Source organism: Syngnathus typhle, linkage group LG2 (genome assembly GCF_033458585.1).
Source record: "Syngnathus typhle isolate RoL2023-S1 ecotype Sweden linkage group LG2, RoL_Styp_1.0, whole genome shotgun sequence".
Classification (NCBI taxonomy): domain Eukaryota; kingdom Metazoa; phylum Chordata; class Actinopteri; order Syngnathiformes; family Syngnathidae; genus Syngnathus; species Syngnathus typhle.
In genome coordinates, this window is record NC_083739.1 from 1,666,608 (window position 1) to 1,690,084 (window position 23,477).

A 23,477-nucleotide genomic window follows, 5' to 3' on the forward strand; every position below is an offset into this window, starting at 1 on the left:
CGCAATTTGAAGAGAGCCGCACTAGCGGCAGAGCAGATCCACTCCGAATACTCAGCGGACAACTGGGCCTCTCTATATATATAGCATAAACAAGTAGATTATTAGCAATATTGTTTAGCCCACACAACACCGCAGCTGCCAGCTACTACGCGCACGCGCTTGTGGTCCACGCGCACAAAGACTTCATTGTCAATATTGGTCGACAAGGGTGTGGCAAGCGAGCCACCTCAGAAGTGATGCTCATTGTATGCAGTCGTTCTCTAAGGCCCGCATGGGTCACAATAAGGGGTGCTTCCATTTTCCCCCCCATCCCAAATATTTACAGGTTTCCCTAAATTCACACATTTTCAACCAAAAATTCACTCTTTATTTCTAATTGCATATTCAACGTTTCACATTTACATTGTTCTGATTTAAATAATAAGAATGAGAATGGGTTAACATAGTTGCATGACGTGACTGCTGCTCTGCTGAGATGGTCATGATAAAGACTGAGAGGTTCCCACTTTCCCAGTTTCAGGTCAAAGCCATCAATAAAAAGTGTAAAACTCAAGACCATACAGAGTGAATTTTGGAACTGGGGAGACGGGAATCAACCTTATCCATATTGTTTAACTGTAATGGCTAAATTAAATCATACATATAAAACACAACTTTATATGATGAAACATTTTTAAATTCTTAACGGAATCAGTGTAACATGATGAAACTGTGATTTGTCTGAAATGCCTATCACCCACAAAAAAGTTAACGGATTAAACAACACATTTGGATGATAATTAATACGTAAAATTCGGAATGTCCCCCGCCAACTCCCCGAAGGAGAATTTGTACCTGAAGTTTGTAATAAAACTATGACAATATACAATATTGCAAATACGCGCTGCAAACGACCGAACGCTGCAAATTCAGGAATGATGCAAACAAAAAGACAAGTACACACAAACAAACAAAAAAAACGCATAAAACTCTGCACATAGCCAAACGCTGCAAAACAAACAAGAGAAAACAAAAACCACGCTTGCCCGGTTCACCAAAACCCCGCCCCTGCTGTCCTCGAGGTCAACTTGAGTTGCGTTCAATAACCGCTCATAAAGTAGGACATCTTCAATTGACATCGTTTCTCAGTCCGTTCACATATGTGAACTAAAAGTGTGTGTGACAGCTGTGTTTTGAAATACGTTGAAGTTTGTGCAATGAGAATCGATGGAAAAAATGTGGAAGTAGAAGCGCTTGAAAAAAGTACGAGCAAAAAATAATCATTTATGCCAATTTATCCCCACATATAATCGTCCTGGAATATGAAATTTGTGGCTGGTCCCTAACACAGAGGCTATGAGCGAATATCAAACATCCGGCCAATATCGGAACACAGCAGACAAGATGAAACTAAGCGTTTTTGGACGCTAAACTACCGCACCGCTCTCCATGTAACGTGCTATGTACTTAGATGTATTCACTAGTGATGAGAAGCAATTATTCCGGCCAGTCCGTGTTGTTTTACCAGTTGGTCGGCTATTGTCACTAAAAGCGCTCGACACCAGCACGCCTTCCACAAACCGAATAATGCCGTTCCAACAGCCGCGTGCGGCAAACTTTCGGGGCGCAGACCTGGAGCGACTGGACCGCTCCACGGCTAATTTTTAGGGGGAGCTAACAGCTAGGCTAGTGTTGTCATCATTCTCTGGGCACTGACAAGAACGCCAAATCGTGAATGGAGATGTTTCGGCTTTAAACCGAGCGGGCCTCGTCGGTTCCTCCACAATGCGTTTTTGCGCAAAACAGCTATAGCCCGAAGTAGGTGTCAAAAGGCGAGAGAGCTTCCTTTGGCCGCGGGCTGATGCAGCGATGCGGCACCACTGGATGTTCCTCGGGGCTTGCGGCTGGGTGCTGCTCATCCTTGTGTTTGCGACTAAGCTCATTGGGCACAAAAGTGTCGAAGGTGGGTTCTTCCAGGCATAACGTGTGTGTGTCATGTGTGTGCGTAAAAGCACCCTCGTTAATATGTTCCAGAATATGAGGAGCGAGTTGGTAGTCCAAACTTGACTGTGTCGGGACAAACAACAGGGAAGGTTACCCTGTCCACTGCAGGAAACCCGGTTTTGCAGGATCCAGAGCAGGTAGTCATCAAAACAAGGCGAGCCGTCACGTGTTTATTATGACTTACTTTGTGCGTGTGTTTTCAGATGATGGCTCAGTCCTCGGCCGTTTCCGAGATGCACGAGTGGGACTCCATCGTTGAGAAGCGGCTACAACTGCTCTCTGTTGGATGTAAAAACAGAAGCCTGGAGAATTTGACTCGCATCCCCATCAGCAAGTTTGTCCTGGACCGCATCTTTGTCTGCGACAAGCACAAGATCTTGTTCTGCCAGACACCTAAAGTGGGAAACACACAGTGGAAGAAGGTCCTGATCACCCTCAACGGTATGCCGGGTACGCTTTGAGTGACGTGTTACCTCGTCATCGGACTTTTTGTCTGATCGTTGTCATTGATAGGAGATTTTTCGGGTGTGGAAGAGATCCCGGAGAACCTCGTCCATGACCATGAGAAGAACGGGCTGCCTCGCCTGTCATCGCTGACGCCGCAGGAAATTACACACAGGTCAGTCACAATGATGACGCCAAGTACCGTAATTTTCGGACTATAAGTCACGGTTTTTTTTTCATAGTTCGGGTGGGGGGGGGGGGCGACTTATACTCAGGAGCGACTTATATACCGTATTTTCCGCCCTATAAGGCGCACCTAAAAACCTAAAATTTTCTCAAAAACCAACAGTGCGCCTTATAGTCCGGTGCGCCTTATATATGGACCAAATTCCTAAATTTAAACTGGCCCAAAGCATTGTGTCATGAAATCAATCATAAGTGGCCCGTTGAAGACTATGAATCATGACTCAGAAAGACTATGGATCATTATTTTATGATTATAAAGTAATTTGTTGCGTCTGAAGTTGAAATAAAAAAGATAAAATGGAGAATGATTTGATTTGGATTAAAAATCTGACATGATGCATTAATGGTGCGTCTTATAGTCCGGTGCGCCTTATATAAGGATAAAGTTTTAAAATGGCCCATTCATTGAAGGTGCGCCTTATAGTCCGGTGCGCCTTATAGGCCGGAAAATACGGTACATATATATGTTTTTTTTCACTTTTTGGGGCATTTTATGGCTGGTGCGACTTATAGTCTGAAAATTACGGTATACACATTAGGTTGCATTTGCATTCATGTTAGTTTGTGACAACTGCCGACGTATCAAAAATGGAGGATCATTATGATCTTTTCTTGTGGGGGTTACTTTTTAACACACCTGCTATTATGGTTTGCACCCTCGAGAATATTCACTTGTGTTCTGCTCAACAGGTTCGAGACTTATTTTAAGTTTCTCATCGTGAGAGATCCATTTGAGCGCCTCATCTCCGCCTTCAATGACAAATTTATAAAGAACCCCCGTTTCGAGCCTTGGTATCGGCACGACATCGCTCCCGTCATCATTCGCAAGTACCGCAGAATCCACCGCGACAGCGACCAAACGGCGTCCGGCTTGCACTTTGAGGATTTCGTACGTTACCTGGGGGACGTGGAAGGCCGGCGCCGCTTGGATCATCAGTTTGGCGAGCCCATCATTCACTGGACGACCTACACGGAGCTGTGCGCACCGTGCGACATCCACTACGACGTGGTAGGCCATCACGAGACGCTGGAGCGGGACGCCGCCTACATCCTGAGTCGAGCCGGCATCGAGCACTTTGTGTCCTACCCGGCCATCCCTCCGGGCATCACACGTTATAACAAGACAAAAATCGAGCGCTACTTCTCAGGACTAAGCAAACGGGACATCAAGCGCCTGTACGCCCGCTTCCAGGGCGACTTTCAGTTATTCGGATACTCAAAACCGGACTTTTTACTCAACTAACGTGAATTCTTCCGACCGCCTCGCTATAACGACATTCGTGGCTAACAAATGAAGTACTTATTGATGACAACAACCGATTGTTGTTTTGTAGCACTGAGAAGATGGTTTCTCTACACTGTATGGATGGGAAGGTCTGAGCGTAGCTATCAACATTAACTTTTATACCGTTTTTTTTTATACACTTGAAGGATTGCGATTGAATGGGAATAAAGTGAAGAAGCCAAGAGACAGATTAGGATTGAAATCGTGATGCGTGTAAAACTTTCCTACTCGATGAGGGTGTCAACTCTTCTGGATAGCAAAAGCTTCCTTCGCTTTATTTTTAGCTGCTAGTTACATGGACCTGGCCAAGGTTTTTGGGATGATTAGAGGTGGAGCATGGAGTGTGAAGGATTCAAACGGTCCTGAATACAGGTGGTGGTGGTGGTGGTGGTCGCACTACTTGTTTTTTTCTCTGTGCCAGAAGAATAAAAACACAACTAACGTGTATCGTGCTTGTCCTCATTAGAATCATGGCTGAACATGAGGAACATCCTGAGATCGGTTGGCAGAGCCTCGAACCTGTATGGAAAAATAAATGTTAGTAGAAGGGGGGATTGAATCATAATTGCTAAAAAAAAAAAAAAATGGCTTCAACATTAGCTACTTCATCAAATCAAATGGAGTGACAAAATGTGTGCTGGGAAATGTAAATTATAGAACTATTAATTATTAATTACCGTTTTTTTCATGTATAATGCGCAGAATTTAACTAATTTATTGTCCTAAAATCTGGGGTGCGGATTATGGGTACAAAATAAAAAAAAGAGATTTTTTTTTCTCTTTATTCGGATATGATACGGAGGCCGCCATTACAGATGTGCTTTCTTCTCCGCTGTTCACTTCAAACACGCTCCATCCGAACACAATGCTCTGGTATCAGACGCTTGCTCGATCACCTGCTCGTTTGCCGTCACAATGTACCCTACACAAATCCGAAACATTTCTTCGCTATTGAGTATGCTAGCGCATGCGCAGTGATACTGACCGGCAAAATAACATCCGGTTGTTCCCAAAGATGATCTTTTTTCTGAAATAATTTTACGTTCACGGACTTAAGTAGGAGTCAAAATTTGGGTGCGTATTATACATGGGTACAGGCTTTTTTTCCAGCATCAACATGCCATTTTTAGGGTGCGTATTATACATGGGGGCGCATTATACACGGAAAAAAACGGTATATACTAATCCCGACTCCACAGCGACAAAATGTCTCCTGCATAACAACACCCTGTTTAGCTGCACGTTTGATGCCAATGAAAAGTGCTGCTGATATTTTCAGGAGCGCCGTCTGTCATCCTGTTGAACAAGTTTTCCCTGATCTTTCTCATTAACGGCATGAGGCGTTGCTTTCGCCTGTCTCACTCTAGTCTGGGAGAAAGAACTCAAGACAACTAAAGGTAAAATACAAATATGCTGTCCTTTTGTTTCGTTTATTGGTTAGCACGTATTATTCCGGCAATAACAGTGCAAGGAGGGAGACAAAGCCTAGGGCTTGTAGAGAGCTCCACTCCAACAAAGTGCTGTGTAGTCAAATGTCACTCAAGTGTTTTGAAAAATAGAAATAAATAAAAGCATAACAAGCTAAATATGAATTCATCATATTTATATACGCATATATGCAAATGTGTATGTATACATACGTAGACAGATACACGAGCGGAAGAAAAGAAACACTTAGCGATCAAAGGGACGCCAGGTAGGAATAACTAAAAGGGAGCAGAAGAACTGCAAACAGAAAATAACAAAAAAGAAGGAAGAGTATAAATTGTGGTTGATGTTCTTAGTATGGATCAGCTGAGTGCAGTGGAGTAATCATGAGTGGAGAAGGTGGTGCTTTTAAAAGCAGCCTGTGAAGATATGGACCGGATAGGGATTGGTAGCTCATTCCAGAGTGAGTGGATATTCTATTGATGGCGTGATGTTCGACAGGAAGGTGGGTGGAGATTGTCCCTCTGTCTTGTTGGATATGAATGAGTGTCTGATACAGATGTGAAGAAATGATGAAAAGTGGCTAGAAGACGGTCTTTCCTATATATGTATTTATGGATTTACTTTATCAATTGACAGTAGTGAATCATTTCTAAACAGATGGTTCATATCTATTTGAAAATGGGATTGACAAAATACATTTGTTTGGCAGTGGCCAGGAGGAGTATTGCACGGTTTCTTAAACATATCTTCAGAAAAATATTCACAGTGTCATTAGAATCTGGGTTAACATTCTCTAGGTCAAATGAATTCAATAATAAAGAGTCCAGATCCGGTGGGACAGAAATCCCTGCATTTTTGAGAGTGTCACTGGATGGCATGAAGGGTGTAAGGGGTTAGGGTCTACCTGAGATGAATGTCCTCCCCGCCAGTCTTTGTTTGCCATGTTCTGCTCCACTGTAATCCACCATAGGTACTAGTTCATGGTCATCAGTTCAGCCGTTGTAGATGTTAGGTTCCCCCACCACCATCTTCAGTTCCCTCACAACGACATCTTCTGGTGTTGCTCCGTTCGTTCTAATCCATACCTTGCAGTTTGTGACCCACGTAGCGAGAATCTTGTTTTTCTTCTTCAGTTTGCGTGCGTTCCAGGTTATCTCAGCTTTCTTCTGAGTGAGGTGCTCCGTTCCTTGTAGTTTCCTCCCTTGCCTCAAAAGATCCACTCTATGTTTCCTATTGACGAACCGAATGATCATTTTCCGAGCATCTCTTTATTTGGCCTTGTCCATCATGGTGGACGACGTTCATTTTACAGGCCCACTCAGATAAAAAAATAAAAATAAAAAAAGGGGGGGGGGAAATTCAGGATGCTCAGTTTACTCTGCCAAATCGACGGTAAAGCTTATATATATAAATAAATATAAATAAAGCTTTTATCCAGGTCAAATATACTTTTCTGCGTAAAGTCCTTACATTTAATTTTCAACTTTGACTTTCACTTGACGAGACAGATATTATCCCTGAGGCCTTAAGTAAAACAAACAAAATTCTAATGCAACTCCAAACCGGATCGGGACATTAAGTTGACATTTAATTGACAATAAAGCAGACTTTGAAGGCCATGCTTTTTTTTTTTTTTTTTTTTAAATTGATCAAGTTAAGTAAAAAAGTTAGTAAAAAAAAATTTGACGTTTTTTTACTGTAGTAATGTTTATGTGGTGATTTTTTTTTTTTTTTACATAAAATATGAACATTTTATGAATCGAAAGTTGCAACAAATTACAAAGGAGCATAAGACGAACACTTACCCAATATTATTGTAAGTTTTATGTTGGAACTGTAGGACTGTTATGAAAACAACCAGACTACAAACAAGTCGTTTTTTTAACTACCTTTTTGCAACCCACACAAAAAGAGTCTATGATCAACTTTTGGGTCCCAATCCATGTGTTGACTGTCATTTCCAAAAAATCCAGAGGCTTCATGACAACAATTTTGTTTTACGCACTATTAAGCCTATTCCAGAAAATTCAAGAATGCAGTTCCACTGGCGAATCTCCTTGGCTTGTGTCTGGCTGCTGATCTTCCTCACGGTGATGAATAAGCTCATTAGCCTCAGAGATGTAAAAGGTGAGTGACCTTTTCATTGAAAAGGAATTCCAATCCACACGTGCCAACTATCTGCCTTCCTTTCTTTGTGTTTTTCCTTAGAAATTGAGATCATCATCCAAGACCATTCATTTGACCAGGTAGATTTGACTACCGTATTTTCCGCCCTATAAGGCGCACCTAAAAACCTAAAATTTTCTCAAAAACCAACAGTGCGCCTTATAGTCCGGTGCGCCTTATATATGGACCAAATTCCTAAATTCAAACTGGCCCGAAGTATTGTGTCATGAAATCAATCATAAGTGGCCCGCTGAAGACTATGAATCATGACTCAAAAAGACTATGGATCATTATTTTATGATTATAAAGTAATTTGTTCCGTCTGAAGTTGAAATAAAAAAGATAAAATGGAGAATGATTTGATTTGGATTAAAAATCTGACATGATGCATTAATGGTGCGCCTTATAGTCCGGTGCGCCTTATATAAGGATAAAGTTTTAAAATGGGCCATTCATTGAAGGTGCGCCTTATAGTCCGGTGCGCCTTATAGGCCGGAAAATACGGTAATTTGATTGGTTGGCACGGTCGCCGCTTGTTGGTTGATTTCCGGCCTTCCTCTGTGGAGTTTGCATGTTGTTCTTGTGCCGCGTGGGTTTCCTCTGGTTCCCTCCCGCGACCCCAAAACATGCTTGGTAGGCCACTCCGAAATTGCCCGAGTGCGAGCGCGATTTGTTGTTTGTCTATATGTGACTTGCGATTGCCTGGCAACCGGTTAAGGGTGTCCCCGCCTACTGCCTGAAGCCAGATGGTATCGGCTCCACCCGCGACGCTCCTTAAGAAAAGCAGTTTAGAGTGAGCATACTACGCCTAAAAAAACGAGTACCGTATTTCCTGGACTATAAGTGGCATTTTTTTGAATAGTTTGGCCGGGGGTGCGACTTATACTCAGGCGCGACTTATGTGTGAAGACACATTATATCACTTCACATGTTATTTCATACTAAACCGCATGAGGGCGCTCTAGGCCGGTGGAAAAATTGGAACTGCAACTGACGATGAGTCTGACGTAAGTCACATAGAAGAAGAAGCGCGACATCTTTTACTTCTGAGGTTAGCGGAGTTGTTTATAAGTGACACAAAGGATGAAGATTTCGTTGGCTTGAATGATTTGGAATGACGCAGATGGCTTAATAAGCTTGTAAGGGTGTTATTTATGCTATAGTTATTTGAATCATTCTTAATATGTTACAGTTCCTTGTTTGTGTTTATGTAACGTTACCATGCCTGTTGCCAGTTGTTGCCTATTCTATTTTTATTTTAAATTGCCTTTCAAGATGACATGTCTGTTTTTGGTGTTGGATTTTATCAAATAAATTTGAAAAAAAAGTATTTGACTTATACTCTGGTGCGATTTATACACTACCGTTCAAAAGTTTGGGGTCACAAAATTGTTTGGGTGACCCCAAACTTTTGAACGGTAGTGTAAATATTATCATAAAATATTATGAATTAAATATTATAAATTATATCTTATATTTGTGTAAGATAATATATAATCTATGAATATAAGTATACATATATATTATAAGATTTTTTACACAGAAGATTATATATATACCGTATTTTCCGCCCTATAAGGCGCACCTAAAAACCTAAAATTTTCTCAAAAACCAACAGTGCGCCTTATAGTCCGGTGCGCCTTATATATGGACCAAATTCCTAAATTCAAACTGGCCCGAAGTATTGTGTCATGAAATCAATCATAAGTGGCCCGCTGAAGACTATGAATCATTATTTTATGATTATAAAGTAATTGGATTCGTCTGAAGTTGAAATAAAAAAGATAAAATGGAGAATGATTTGATTTGGATTTAAAATCTGACATGATGCATTAATGGTGCGCCTTATAGTCCGGTGCGCCTTATATAAGGATAAAGTTTTAAAATGGGCCATTCATTGAAGGTGCGCCTTATAGTCCGGTGCGCCTTATAGGCCGGAAAATACGGTAATCTATAAATAATTATCTAAATCCCAAACAATTTTGTGACCCCAAACTTTTGAACGGTAGTGCATATGTTTTTTTCTTCTTTATTATGCATTTTATTATGGCTTGAGCAATTTATACTCCGGAGTAATTTGTAGTCCGGAAAATACGGTACACGAATAGTGAAATGAAAGGCAATTGCCATTCTTTGTGATGTTTGAGTCCGCAGGAGCAGATTGGAAGACGGTTGTTGAGCAGAGGACTCAGTGGCTCTCCGACATGTGTAAGAGCAAGAAACTTTGGAACGACACCCACGTCTCCAACACGGCCTTAGACAACATCTTTGTGTTGGAGCGACACAACATATTGTTCTGTCAGACACCTGATGGGAGCAACGATGAATGGAAGAAATTTCTCCTTGTTCTAAGTGGTAAGTAGTACAGCGTGACATCATTGTGGTCCGTCTAACAGTTCATTGTGGGAGGTTATATTTTAAAGCGCAATCTTTTTCAACGAGAGGCCTCCATAGCCTCTCAGCATCCAGAATGTGCTGTCGTTGGCAGGAACCTATTCCAGTATGGAGGAGGTCCCAGAGGACGTTGTCCGTAACTATGAGAAAAGCTTGCCCCGCCTCTCTTCACTGACGTCGGAGGAAATCACACACAGGTGAGTCGACGTATTTGATAAGCAAAACAGTTTGACCCAGACGTCTAGAAATGGCGGATAACAAAATGTCCGACAAAATATCAATATTGTAAATAAATTTAAATTTCATCTTCAATATTTATCATATGAAATGACGTGAGTGGATTAAGATACCGTTTCTTTCCATGTATAATGCGCAAAATTTAACTAATTTATTGTCCTAAAATCTGGGGTGCGCATTATACATGGGTACAAAAAAAAAATTTTTTTACGGACTTAACTAGGAGTCAAAATTTGGGTGCGTATTATACATGGGTACAGGCTTTTTTCCAGCATCAACATGCCATTTTTAGGGTGCGTATTATACATGGGGGCGCATTATACATGGAAAAAAACGGTACTCTCTTGAGCTGACACTAACACCAAATAAAAATAAAAACCCAACACTGCTGCCAGATAAGCCAACAGTTAGCCAAATTGTTCTTTTTTTCTTCTCCTTGCAATTGTCAGTGTTGGTTTTGGACGTCAAAAAAAGTCAAGAGCAGCAACTTGGCCGTCATTCAAAACTTGCTCAAGATGGTGGAGAACTTTTTAGTCGTTTTAAATATCCTTCATAAATCCGTGCTGTGTTCAACAGATTAAAAAACGACTTCAAGTTTTTCATCGTGAGGGATCCATTTGAGCGTCTCGTTTCCACATTTGAGGACAAGTTCCTATTTACCAAACCTTCTGAGCCTTGGTACAAGCACACCATCGGACCTGCCATCATCCGCAAATATCGCAAAGCCTTTCCTTATCTTAAAGAGTATGGTTTACAGTTTGATGAGTTTGTTCGTTACCTGGTGGACGAGGTTGGCCGGAAGTCCATGGACTGGAGGTTCGGCCAGCGTGTCGCCCACTGGGCGTCCTACGTGGAACTATGCGCCCCGTGCGATATCAGCTATGATGTCATAGGACACCTGGAAACATTGAAGCAAGATGGCGCCCTCATTTTGAGGAGGACAGGCATCGAGCAGCTCATCTTTCCTGCTATTGCACACTACAACAAGAGCGTAGTGGAGCGCTATTTCTCGGGTATCAGCAAGAGCGAGCTCAAACGCCTCTATGCACGCTACCAGGGGGACTTTCACTTATTTGGATATCGAACACCTGAACTTCTATTCAACTGACATGCTCGAGGTTGTAAAGTTGACGACTTAAAAGTTTGTATTTGAAATACCGGCCAAGCACCAACTGCCGTGATTATTATTAAAATCATTTTGGGAGAAACTTTCTTCATTTTTTGTTTTGAGTCGAAAACCGCCTTTTTTCATGGAAAATAAAATGTACTTCAATATACGCGGTTGTCCCTATCAAGCATTGTATCATTTCAAGTTGTATTATAACTACCCACCACGAGGTGGCGCAAATCGCTGTCACACCACGTCTCGTACAAGTTGGCCTGTTTTTCTTCCGGAATTGGAATGACATGCTGGACGACCAAAATAACGTTTTTTTTTGAAATTATTCAATTATTGTTGAAAGTTGGATCTTGTGCAAAATGAACAAAAATGACATCATGAAAAAGGGAAAATAAAGCTACAGTGAGTGAGCCTAATGTTTTTCTTCCTGAATTGGAATGACACGCAGGGCTGTCTGGATGACAAAAAGTCATTTCCTGACTCTTAACAATAATCTATTTTAATTCATGTGCAGAGTATGAACATTCCTATGCATTTATTAGGAAATAAAGGAATATTTTAGTTTCAAAATTCAGGACTTGGGTGCAGAAGAAAATAAAGGTCACGTCGCCCAAACAAGAACACCTTTTATTGAGGTTGATTCCACTCTTTAGTTTTCATCAACATTGACTGTCTGCAAACCTGTGGGAGAAATGACAAGCGCAGCGATTAAACTTTTAATCTTTTAAACAATTAAGTGTCAGCTCCAACAACGGGTGAGTGAGCGGAAAAAAAAGGCTCGCTCACCTTTGCATGTCGTGACTGGAACGTATGTAACCAGGGTGTACAGTTTGTTGGGGGAATCCTCGTCCTCATTACGTTTCCTGGACAGTCGAACGCGTATCCTGTATGGGACGTTCCTGCGCAAACAAAACGTGCCTTCTTTTCAAAATGTTGTTCTGGACATATTGGAATATCTGTCAACTGTGGCCTTGTGAAGCCCTTTATCATATAGATCCATTTGACTTCATTCTACATGATGAAAACAACATACAGCATGAGAAGATTTCTCACCTGACCCCCTTGCTCCACACTGCCTTGTTAAGGCGAGTGTCAATACGGACATCAGGGGTTCCCATCTCCTTCATTGCAAACCGGCGGATTTCTTTGATGGCACGGGGAGCCCTCTTCTTGAAACCCCTGGATAAAGGGGAAAAAAGCCAATCAATCAGCACCGATATTAAATAAAACATGGATGTCTGTAGTTCCTTAATTCACGTTGCACTCACACGCCATGGATACGCTTGTGGACATTGATGGTGTACTCTCTGGTAACCACCTCGTTGATGGCAGAACGTCCTTTCTTTTTTTCACCTTTCTTAGTTGGGGCCATCTATTAGTGAATACAGGAAAATTAAATTACATTTTCTTAACGTGTCAGTTTTGTAAGCAACATACACGACCACAGTGAACGCATAGCGCCAAAGCGCTCGGTCAACCAACAGCTACAAATAGTCGCTTTAAAAGTTCTTTTAACGTCAATTCTGCGCAACTAAATCCATCCCCGCAAAGAAATACGCTACTTGTATACACGGCTACAAAATACGTATATACGTTCTTGTGTTTTAAAGCCAGGATGGAAGCGGATTGCTGAAATGTATTTTGCAGAAAATCACACTCACAGCGGTAAGTTGCTGAGGCGGAAGTCGGAAGGACTGAATAAGAGGGGTGCATTGTGGGTAAAGGAAATGGGTCCGTCTTCATAAGATGTTGTACGGAAACAAGCAGAGGAGAGAAAGACCGCTTCAAAAAATATATACTGCGTGTTACAACGTAAACAACTTTTTTTATTTTATTACTTTGATCAAGATAACGTAATTTGGTAGAATAAAAAGCAGAGTTGCATCCAAATTTGAAAAATGATCAACAAAAATGTTCATGTCAATGTTAGGAGTGAAAATTATGACTTTGCCATACGTATGTATTGTATGTTCAGTTTTGGAAAGGCATATACATTTATGAAAATCTTAAAATGACACGATACAGCTTCTATAATTGTGATTTACATGCGAATATCCTGCCGTAGTACTCTTTAGCTACTGCCAGAGGGCAGCAGCTTACCGGGTGCTCAGCAGCTCCCTCTTCAGGTTCTTCACGGAAAGCGAAGACAGTCTGATGCTTTTTGAACTGCACAGATGTTCAACTTCCACGTGGAATCCAAAACTTGATATTTCCAACGTCAGTACAGTCATGGGCAAAAGTACTGCTGCCTCCATGCTTCAGATACTGAGCTTGATTTACAGAACACTTTAAAAGAACCATTGCAGCACTTGCAAGTCACGGTAGTTTATGAAATATTCAACGAGGCCTCCAAGAGGTCATGGGTCTTAGAGCAGGGCGATGGTTCAAAACAGACTTCAAAAAGCACCGAAAATGGCTTAAGAAAGCAACTGGAGAAGTTAAAAACAGCAATTGAAAAGAAGCACACAAAGAACATGAGGTCTGGGGCATCTGGCAAAAGAATACTGGGTCGAATTCCGAAAGAGAGAGAGAGGAAGGGATATCTCAAATATTAAGTTATGGGTGCCAATCATTTGGTATGGTGTATTTTTGGAGTTGTATGGAATGATCACATTTTGCTTATTCAATATTTTTTTGTGTGTAATCCAAATGTAACCTTAAATCATTTATAATAAAATGCAAAAATATATTTTAAAAAAACATTAAAAAGTAAAAATACAGTACTGTAAATTTAAAAAAGAAAATATATAATTAAAAAAGATAATAAATGAAAATAACAATTTAATCATAAAGGCATTTATCACAATCTAACAAAGTCAACTAAAACCGAACAAAAAACGTGTAATGCTTGGAGGGGGAAAAAATAAAAATCAACCTCCACTTTGCGGATTTCACTTATTGCTGCAATATTGGGAAGTTCCGAGGGAAATTCCGAATTGGAATGCAAACGGCGCGACAACAAATGGGTACACTGTATAGTTTAAAGGTCAGAGTTGGAGGGCATAACCAAAAGACCAAGTGAGGTGATTTACACGTAAATATTTTTTTTTCAGAGTGGTAGCTCTTCACATTAGCCAGTCCCCAAGAGGCATTTATCAGGTCCATCAAGGTTGGTGACCTCCGGAGGTAAACTCCAAGGTTGCGATTAGAATGAGCAGTGTTAGTTTGTAAGATGCTTTTTCTTCAGCAGAAATGCTCAATTACCTCCACCATTTGTAAATAAGGAAAATTGTTTGAAATTGTGACAGACAAAAATCAGAACAGCGTTCCCCCCCCCCCCCCCCCAAATATTTCTTGTAACCTTTGAGTACATACGGAACATGCAGGCGATGCAAAATATTTTGAACGTAAATAGTGATTCCCAACATAGCTTTATTTCCTACCAAAACGAACGTCTGCAATGAAACGGGATAAGGAGAAGTCATTCTGTTCATATGCTCCCCGACTAAAAGCCACCTCGTGCATCTCATGACACACAAACCTCCGGCTGTCCCGCAGGGAGCTTGCTGATACCGCCTGCCGGGGCATCTTCGGGAGTTGGGTCGGAACCACCGTTGGTCCTTTCTTGGACAGAAGTCTGACCAGTCACAGTTCTCCGGAAAAGCCGCATGCTCATTTGCAGCAGGTCGCTGTCCACCACGGGATTCATGGGATACTGTTTGGTGAGGCCCTAAAGGAGAGAAGGGATATCACCGGATGCTAGCCTTAAACACCAAAACTACCGTAATTTTCGGACTATAAGTCGCACCGGAGTATGAGTCGCACCAGCCATAAAATGCCCCAAAAAAGTGAAAAAAAAAACCATATATATAAGTCGCTCCTGAGTATAAGTCGCCCCCCCCACCCAAACTATGAAAAAAAACGCGACTTATAGTCCGGAAATTACGGTAATAATAATATTGCTGGGATGAAAAAATGAAAAGTCTTAAAACAATTCAGCATTTAAGTTGCTGCCGTAAATAACTGCCGTCAATTTACCTTATCATTTTTCAAAAGCTGCCTGCGGATGCTCAGGTCCCTGCGGGCACAAAGAGCCTTGCAGCAGGGTCCCAGGTTGCTGAGTAAGCTTGACCTCTCCACTCGTCTGTTCAGGGCTGCCATGTTCAAGGCCCCGAGGTCATGATCGAACAGCTTGTCCGCATCTGGAAAGGATGCAAAACATGGACTTGCACCGACGGCCTTGCAAAACACGGAATGCTCAGATGCAAAGTCTCACCTTTGGGGTCATCCAGCTCTGCCTTGCACACTTCTCGGACCTTCTCCAGGAGTTCCGTCCCAGCGAGTCGCTTAGAGACGCCCGCCCTGAGGAGAACAGCCCCTGGGGTGAACCGCAGGAGAGCTGCACCGGCCGCTCGGGGCTCCGGCTTCTGTTTGGGCATCAGACTGGACCAGTCCACGTCAATGACGTCCAGAGGGCCTGAAGACACACGGAAGCTAAGGCGCTTGGACGTCCCGGACATGTAAAAGGTAGTGAGTACTGGTACCTGTAATTTTCTCCTCATCCTGCTGGTCCTCTTTTTTCTGACTGTCAGCCAGGATTTCATCGAGCTCATCATCACTGATCGGTTCATACTCCTCTCCGACAGATGCCACCGACTGGCTGTCGTCTTCTTTCACCTCATCCTCTCCTGAAAACACAGCAATTTTTGGATTTCTTTTTTGTCAATACAAACACTGTAAACAAACCACATTTCATTAGAATAAATCCGTTTTGACTCAACCAATCCGAACCGTTACATCCTAATACGTTTTGCCCACTAGACGATGATGAGTGATGACTTTTGGTTTCTTTGAATTGTGAACAGTTTGGATTTTGGGAAGCTCTTACATATCACTAACCCTGAACTTGAAAGCGTTCTCGAATTGTAGGGTATTGCACCCGATATATCGATATTGAACGGTCTTTTAACGGAGATCTCTTTACCATCAATGCTGTCCATCCTCTCCGTCTCAGACTGCTCAGCCACAGCGTGGTGGCTGTTGCCGGGTTTGTCCGCGTCGGGCGGGCTGAAAGCTTCTCTTGGCAGGAGGGGCTCGTAGTCACCTCTGTCTTGCCGCAACGGATCACCCCGGACGGCGGGTCTGGAGTCGCAGTGGGGGGGCAAGTCCAGCATCATCAATCGCTCCCTATCACCGCCACGTTCACCCTTGGTGTCCCTGTCCCGCTCTTTCTCGCGCTCTCGCTCGTGCTGCTGAATGATTCCCTCGGGCAATAAGCGTTCTCTGTCCCGGGCCTCCCTCTCCCTCAGAAGGGGCTCACGACCGGGACGGATGGCCGGAGGCTCCCGTCCCCTGCCGGGCCAGTCCCTGGATTCGGGATCCCAGTCTCTCTGCTGTTGAAGAGGTTGCTGGAGAAGCAGGCCCGGCTGCTGTTGCCGGATGTCCTTTCTCTCGCGCTCCCGATCGAATTGCTCCCGGTCGCGCTCCCGCTCGCGACTGTCGTAGGAGCCGGCGCGAGATTGCGACCTGCCCTGCCTCTCGGAATCGGGAGAGCTACGCCTGGAGCTGTGGCTGCGGGAATCCTGGCGGTCTACAAAGCAAGCACAATCCGGTTGAACATTGGGTCTCCTTTTCAAGACTTGACGGAAATAACTCACCCGAAGAGGTACTGCGACTCGGCTCGCCTCTCCTCAACTGGTCTATCCGTGATTTCCTCTCCGTCCCCGGCGGGTCACTCATTGCAAGCCTCTCTCGTTCTCTCTCCCTTTCCCGTTCATGTGTGGCGGTGGGCTGAAGCCGGCCCCTGCGGGCACGCGCGCCCGGCAGGTCATCTCGGTGGGCCGACTCGTTGGAGGGCGAGCGCGGGCGCCTGGACGAGGTGCGGCTTTGATTGCTTCCCATGCTGCTGCTGCGCGTCTGCTCCGGGGGAGGCTTGCGGAGAAGGGGCTGCGACATCAGGGGCTGCGGAGTCAAAGTCTGCAGCAGCATCGGAGGATCCTGCAGAAGCAGCGGGGCGATGGGAGGCGGGTTGCAGCGCTCTCGACCCAACCTGGGGCCACCGCCTCTTCGGAGGGGCCCGGGCGGCGCGCGCTCAGCGGAATCCATTTGCCCTCCTCTATCCGAGACCTCCTCATCGGACCAGTCGCTGAAGTTGTCCATTTTAGACAGTTGGGCAGATTCGGCATTGCCCGCGGAGCCGCGATGACCCGGCCTCATGGAGGGAGGCGGCGTCCGAGGACCTCGCTTCCTCTTGTTGTGGGGCTGAGGCACTGAGGAATCCTCCTCGGATGCCTCCGAATCTCCTCCGCGTTTCCTCTTGCGCTCAAGCACTTTCCTCTTTGCCCCCTTCCTTGGTGAAAGCAAAGATGGAGGCCCTTCTGTCAAAGTAGCAGGCGGGGGCTCGGGGATGAAACGCTCTCCGGTTAGACCTTTGCCGGCGGCAGACGTGGCGGCGGCGGCGGCATCGTCGTCTTTGCGGCCTTTCTTTATGCCCTTCCTCAGTGCTTTGGTTTTCTTTTTGCCTTCTTCTTGGGGCTGTGACACAGCGACCTCTTTGACCTCGTTGTCAACACCAGTCACAACAGAAACCGGAGGCGGCGTGGCGTCTCGCAGGTCTCTGCCTCGACCGCGGGAGTCCGGGTGAGGATCTGACAGCTGATCGGCCCGCCGCTCACCTCCCCTGCTGCGTTCGCTTCGGGGCTCCGGGTCTTCATGGCGACCGCGCGCTTCCCTCTTCTCCGCAGCGCCTCGACGCTCCTCATCCTTCCAGTGGCTCGGCTTGTCATCGGACACGGCGGGCCTCGAGGGTGAACGCAACAGGGGCTCCAAGGGACGCACCACCTGGCTGAGCACGCGATGCTTATCTGCACCTGCGCAATACGCGACAAGAGAAGTCAGACTTATTAAAGCGGCGATATATTTGAAGAAGATGAAATCCTCATTCCCATAAATGATGTGTCCTCTCTAAAAGAATTCCCTACTGTCACTTGGAGGTGGACACACAGGGCTGGGGAGGAGGGGCTGTGGGTGGAGCTTGGCCAGTCCTCGGCCAATTGGACGCTCACTTTTCTCATCCGCGCTGTTGTAGCCGTCGCTGTCTGCCGGACTGTGGTCACGCGTCCCTCGCTTGGGCGAAGGTCGGGGGCTGGGGCTGGTCTCCAACCTGGGTCGCTTGCGGCTGGAAGGCAAGAGGGAACTGGTTATGGGGAAGAAAAAAATAAAATAGATTCAACAAAAAACTAACAAATCATTTTTCATCAGTCCATGCCTTGTTTTGCGATCGTCCCTCGCCTCTCGAACGGCGCGGTCATCTCGGGCATCCTCCCTCCTCTCCCGCCTTTCCTCCCTTCCGCGCTCTCGTTCCTCCCATTCCCGCTGCCTCTCTCGCTCCCGCTGCTCCCGCTGCTCTCGTTCCCGTTCGCGCTCCTTCCTCTCCCTTTCCCGCTCTTCGCGCTCTCTTTCCCGCTCCCGTTCTCGCTCCCTCTCTCGTTCCCGTTCGCGCTCCCGGGTGCGCTCCCTCTCGGCTTCCCTCTCCTTTTCGCGCTCTTTCTCTCTCTCCCGTTCCCGCTCTCTTTCTTTCTCCCGTTCCCTCTCCCGCTCCCTCTCTCGCTCCCGGTCTCTGGTACGGTCCTCGCGTCTTTCTTCCCCTCGGTCCGTTCTGCGCTCGTCCCTTCGTTCGTCTCTCTCAGACTCCTCCGATCTTCTCTGATGTCTGTTTGGAGAAGCTGGGGAAACAAAAGTCACAATTGTTGAGTCCATCAAATGTTTTTTTGTTTTTTTTTAAATCTCATTTCAGAACCAAAGGTTTCACTTTAGGTTTTTACTTTATTTTAATAATTGTAGTAAGCGATGTTATTTCTGTACATTTTTTAAAATCGTCATTCGTGTTTTTTTTTTTTATTATTATATTCAATGTACTTTTAACCATGCACATTGGTCTTGTGTATGAATTGTGCTGAATAAATCTTTTATTTTTCTAATGGTTGCAAAACAATACCAAATACAGAGTGTGATTTTCAAACTTCCCACCTCTCTCGCGATTATCCCTGCGGTCTCTTTCACCGTGGCCGCCTCTCCTGTCGTAGGAAGAGTCTCGGACCTGGTCTCCTCGTCTGTCTCGATCGGAAATCCTTTCCGCGGCGTTGCGTTCTGCGCTCCGCTCACGTGCGGCGCCGCTTCGCGACTCCCAGTTATCGTGACTGCTGTCCAGCTGGCACCCTCTTGAGTTCCTGTTCGAGCCTGATGGAGGAACGCGGTTGACACTGCAGAAGCTCTTGTTTTATCCACCGGGATGGTCGAGCTTACCTTTGTCCGAGAAATCACGTCCCCTCCCACGGCTGTTTCGATCTGTTCTGGTCTCTGTCCGTCCTTCCCTTGCTCCTTCTTCACGCCCGTGAGCCCTTCCATAACTCCTGTCCTCCGAGGCCGTTTCCTCCTTTCTGAGCGTGTCCATCCTGTCCCTTTCTTTCTCTTTTTCCCGCTCTCTCTCCCGTTCCCTCTCTTTCTCACGCTCCCGATCTCGTCGTTCCAATGACTCTCGATTGGAGCGGGTTTCCGTCCTGCTTTCTCTGGCTTCCTTCGCGTCTCTGCGGTCGCGAGGCTCTCTGGTCATTTCGCGTCCTCGATCTCGGCCATCCCGCCGCTCTCGGGCATCCCTGGCCTCTCTGTCGTCGCGGCTGTCCCTCGACAAGACCGGCTCCGAGTCAAAATCCCAGTCGTCGCGGTTACCGTCCTTATCGCCCTTCTTGCGGCTTTCTGTTGGAAAGGAAGTCAAAGGTCATCGACGGTAACTACAGCTTTAACTTGAAACGTGCACGAAATAACCCCAAGATTGTCATCTCGATTTAGCTGAATTACAATGAAGAGGAACCCAAAATATTCGTACCATCTCTGCGCTCTTGTCTGCGCTCCAGAGTGTGCGGGCTCCTCTCCCTATCGCCACGGCTTCTCTCGCGCACTCGCGAGTGGTGCAGAGCGGGGCTCGATTTGGCCGATCGGCGGTGAGGGGAGGAGGCGTCTTGAGAGGTGGCGGGAGAGCGAGAGCGCTGGGACCTCTGGAGAGAAGAGGCCGCCGCGACTGTGGAGCTGCGGTGGTAGGTGGGAGAGGACGAGCGGCGGCGGCGAGGTGAAGGCGAATGCCGCTGGGGGGAGGAGTCGGAGCGGGAGGACGGCGAGCCTCGCCTGTGGGGCGGTGTGGGCGTGCGCTGGTGCCGTGGAGGTGTTGGAGACCTACAGACAGCGAGCGAGGTTAAGTGCGCAGCCCTGGTCCCGGGCCAATCCGATTGCAGTGTGCTGACCTGCGTGGAGGAGACGGTAGTAGAGCGGCCTTATGTGAAGAAGCTTTGGGAGACGTGGACTTCTTCCTCACTGAGGGTGAAGGTGACACGCTACCAGAACGCTCCTCTGAGGTCACCGAGCGCTTTGCCTTATGAGAACTGTCAGATCGGTCCCTATGGAATCAATCGACACTATGAGTGTGGGGGGAGGGAAAAAATAAATGTTATTGAGGTAGAGTGACGAATGCGGGATTTACCTGCGTTTCTCTTTCTTCTCCTTGTGTTTTTCCGCATCACGTCCCCGGTCTTTGCCTTCTTTTTGCTTCTCTTCACACTTGTCTTTGTTCTTATGCTTGCCTTTGTGCTTCTTCACAGCGACGGGGATATCCAGAGGCACCGGAGGTGGTGGACTGGGTGTACGAGGGCCTTTCTTTTTGCTGTGGGATCCTTTCGACGTTCTGGATAACAAGAGCAAAATTGTCATTATGTCATCCTCATATGTATATTTTTTGCCCCATCCTCTTGGCAATTTCACAGCATTCCGCAAAATCTGTGCTGCTAAAGTTTCATTGACTTTCACAATACTACATGGTGGAAACAGGTCGAAAGAACCCTACTTGGCGGTTTCTGCCACAGGTGAAGATCCAGATGCCTTCTTCTCTTTCTTTCCTGACCCTTTAAGTCCACTTTTTTGTTTTGGGGACCCACTGGACTTCCTGGGTGGAGGGGAGGAGTCTCGGGATCGTAACGGCTCAGCGGAGGCCTGAAAATCAAAATCGCTATTATTGGAAAAGTAATGTTAAAGCACTCGAGGAATTTGCTGTTACTCTTGCACTGAATCAAATTGCAAAAATATATGTATCAAGACGCTGCGTCAATCAAAATGCAGTCTGTCCGTAGACAGATAAGGTGAGGAGAGGGCTACCCTCGCTTCTTCTTACTTTTTGTATGGCCGTTGATCTCGGTTTGGTGGGTGTCTCGTCTTTCTTGATTTCCTCTCTCTTCTCTAAGTTCTCCTGCTCCAGCTTCATCAGCTCCCGCTGAATCTTCTGCCGTTTCATCTCGAGTGACAACTCGTAGTCGTACTCACCGATATCCGAGTCTGCAAATCCACCAAGAATAGACTGAAAACAAACTGAAAGCCTTCAAAAAAATAAAATGTGGTACAAAAAAACAGGCCTTAAAAAATCGAGGAGAAGAAAATAAAAAAGCTGCCAAACCTTCGCGATTTGTTTCCCACTCGACGGGCTCTTCTTCGCTAGCAGGAGTACGCTCCTTGGTAATTTTGATATCTTTCTCTCTATGTCGACCCCTGGAGGAGTCTCTCTGCTGTGATTCCAGACACAGATGCACGCAACTTCATATCGACCTGATCCAAAAAAGCTTTAATATAGCACTCACTCTTTCTGTGGGAGATACTGGCTCATCCAAATCACGCTTTACACTGTCTGGGTCATTGTCCTGTCTCTTATTCTTCATCCTCTCCCGCAAGTCGCCGGTGGGTCTCTCTGCTGACCTGCTCCAGAGATTCACATATTAAATTGCAATCCCAACATTAAGCAGGGGGGGAAAAAAATAATAATTAGATTATTTTCTACAGCAGCAATCATACCGGCTGAAATTAAATCCTTTGCCTCTTGGTTGAGTTCCATGTGTGTAGCGACAAGTGTTTCCGTAACTGCAGTTTCCCGTCTTCAGCCAATTTCTACAGTGACTCTGAAAGACACAACGATCGTGCAAAATGAACTCATCACAGTGGATGATGACAGAGATAATGTTCAATGTGTGCGGGACATACATCAGCAGCATTACTACTACCCCCGGTGCTCGGGCCAAGTCTTTCAAACACGCTGGGCCGCCGCGAGGGGGCGGCAGGGTTGCTGGTGCTGCTGGATACGGTGTTGGTGCTGCTATCGGATATTGTTTTTGAATTCTCCACTGTAACCTTCCGCCTGATCTTGGACATTCTGCAGGACTGGCGAAAAACAAGAAAAAAACTCTTTTTACACGATTGGAAAAATGCAACAATCAGTCAGTAAATACAACCATTTAAACGGTGAGCTCTGTTACATTTAAGAAATTGACAACAAAGCAGACTTTGACCTTCATTCGAGAACATTCAGCTACTACAACAGCACTCAATTTCCCCAGAAAGCAATGATTATATATCCCAATAGAGTATAAGAATTACCTTAAAATTACATTAAATTAATGGCAATTCTTCTCATTTTTAGTTCCTGATTGTGAACTGGCAACAAGAAGTTGGCCAATACTGGTATTGTTCGCCGTCACGAGTACTGATAAATTAAAATTAAACTGACCCTAGAAAAAAAAAACATAATACTGTGCTCATATAAATAAATTTAAATACGAAGAGCAAAGTCCAACTTGACTTTTGACTGCGTGTGAACTACACAAGGACGATTACTGTGGGCTACACAATTAACATTCGTGAATTATAATAGAAATATAGAATTATGAGCGAAAGAATGCTTTGCTGGCCAAAACAAAAAACACTTCATAAAAGGCAAGCCAGTCTTAGCAAAGCAACATGCCTCCTTACCTACGTAGTTCGTGACCTAAATTGCGCGGCGAAAAGGCTAAAGTCGATTATAATCCTGACAACATAAAGTGACATTATGACGGAAAATCTGAATTGAGCCATTAGCAAAACTTCGTTTGAGGCAAATAAACGAAAGCGGCTAAGCTAACTGTAAGACAGTGTTTTCATTGAGCGCGAGGCCTTTGTGCTTCTAAGGCTTTGTGCTGCACGATGAACGGATAACAAAAAGACTTACCCAGGATTCTGAATCGGTGTCGCATCTGATGTTACTATAAAGATTTACCAACGGAATAAATTTGATTTATTCTTTAAAAGCAAATACTAATACTTTCCGGGGAGCCCGCATTTTGACGGTGGACGAGCGTCATAGCCTGTGGTCTTCTTTGGTAGGAG

General features: G+C 45.1%; 4 protein-coding genes and 1 long non-coding RNA gene across 10 annotated transcripts; 2 read left to right on the forward strand and 3 right to left on the reverse strand.

The window, feature by feature from the left end:
* Positions 1–1,412: 1,412 nt before the first annotated feature.
* Positions 1,413–2,576, reverse strand: LOC133150549 (uncharacterized). Its single transcript, XR_009713794.1, has 2 exons — positions 2,457–2,576; positions 1,413–2,376 (listed from the first exon to the last, which is right to left on the reverse strand). It is a non-coding gene; the product is annotated as an uncharacterized LOC133150549 (long non-coding RNA).
* LOC133150546 (carbohydrate sulfotransferase 10-like) lies at positions 1,807–4,405 on the forward strand. Its single transcript, XM_061273167.1, has 5 exons — positions 1,807–1,942; positions 2,014–2,120; positions 2,187–2,424; positions 2,497–2,602; positions 3,364–4,405. The coding sequence occupies exons 1-5, from the start codon at positions 1,849–1,851 to the stop codon at positions 3,914–3,916; spliced, it is 1,098 nt and encodes a 365-aa protein (XP_061129151.1). The 5' UTR covers positions 1,807–1,848; the 3' UTR covers positions 3,917–4,405.
* Positions 4,406–5,199: 794 nt separating this feature from the next.
* On the forward strand, positions 5,200–11,717 carry LOC133150547 (carbohydrate sulfotransferase 10-like). Of its 3 annotated transcripts, none has more exons than XM_061273168.1 (6): positions 5,200–5,355; positions 7,402–7,516; positions 7,598–7,635; positions 9,703–9,910; positions 10,044–10,146; positions 10,763–11,717. In XM_061273168.1, the coding sequence occupies exons 2-6, from the start codon at positions 7,423–7,425 to the stop codon at positions 11,292–11,294; spliced, it is 975 nt and encodes a 324-aa protein (XP_061129152.1). In that variant the 5' UTR covers positions 5,200–5,355; positions 7,402–7,422; the 3' UTR covers positions 11,295–11,717. The 3 variants fall into 3 exon arrangements, with proteins under 3 accessions (XP_061129152.1, XP_061129153.1, XP_061129154.1); XM_061273169.1 differs by having other exon boundaries at positions 5,230–5,355; positions 7,412–7,516; XM_061273170.1 differs by lacking the exon at positions 5,200–5,355 and having other exon boundaries at positions 7,414–7,516; positions 9,710–9,910.
* A 198-nt stretch (positions 11,718–11,915) lies between these two features.
* rpl31 (ribosomal protein L31) lies at positions 11,916–13,055 on the reverse strand. The gene is made up of 5 exons (XM_061273171.1): positions 12,968–13,055; positions 12,575–12,678; positions 12,360–12,485; positions 12,093–12,205; positions 11,916–11,987 (listed from the first exon to the last, which is right to left on the reverse strand). Exons 2-5 carry the CDS (start codon positions 12,676–12,678, stop codon positions 11,956–11,958), a joined length of 375 nt encoding a protein of 124 aa, XP_061129155.1. The 5' UTR covers positions 12,968–13,055; the 3' UTR covers positions 11,916–11,955.
* A 560-nt stretch (positions 13,056–13,615) lies between these two features.
* On the reverse strand, positions 13,616–23,470 carry zc3h13 (zinc finger CCCH-type containing 13). 4 transcript variants are annotated; one of them, XM_061273166.1, is made up of 20 exons: positions 23,320–23,470; positions 22,320–22,496; positions 22,134–22,237; positions 21,923–22,037; positions 21,742–21,850; positions 21,463–21,623; positions 21,139–21,284; positions 20,779–20,979; positions 20,543–20,695; positions 20,131–20,474; positions 19,551–20,000; positions 19,275–19,484; positions 18,514–18,970; positions 18,311–18,423; positions 16,904–18,115; positions 16,231–16,836; positions 15,791–15,934; positions 15,523–15,723; positions 15,285–15,448; positions 13,616–14,976 (listed from the first exon to the last, which is right to left on the reverse strand). In XM_061273166.1, the coding sequence occupies exons 2-20, from the start codon at positions 22,485–22,487 to the stop codon at positions 14,773–14,775; spliced, it is 5,262 nt and encodes a 1,753-aa protein (XP_061129150.1). In that variant the 5' UTR covers positions 22,488–22,496; positions 23,320–23,470; the 3' UTR covers positions 13,616–14,772. The 4 variants fall into 4 exon arrangements, with proteins under 4 accessions (XP_061129150.1, XP_061129147.1, XP_061129148.1 ...); XM_061273163.1 differs by having other exon boundaries at positions 18,227–18,423; XM_061273164.1 differs by having other exon boundaries at positions 18,311–18,441.
* Between the last annotated feature and the right edge of the window lie 7 nt (positions 23,471–23,477).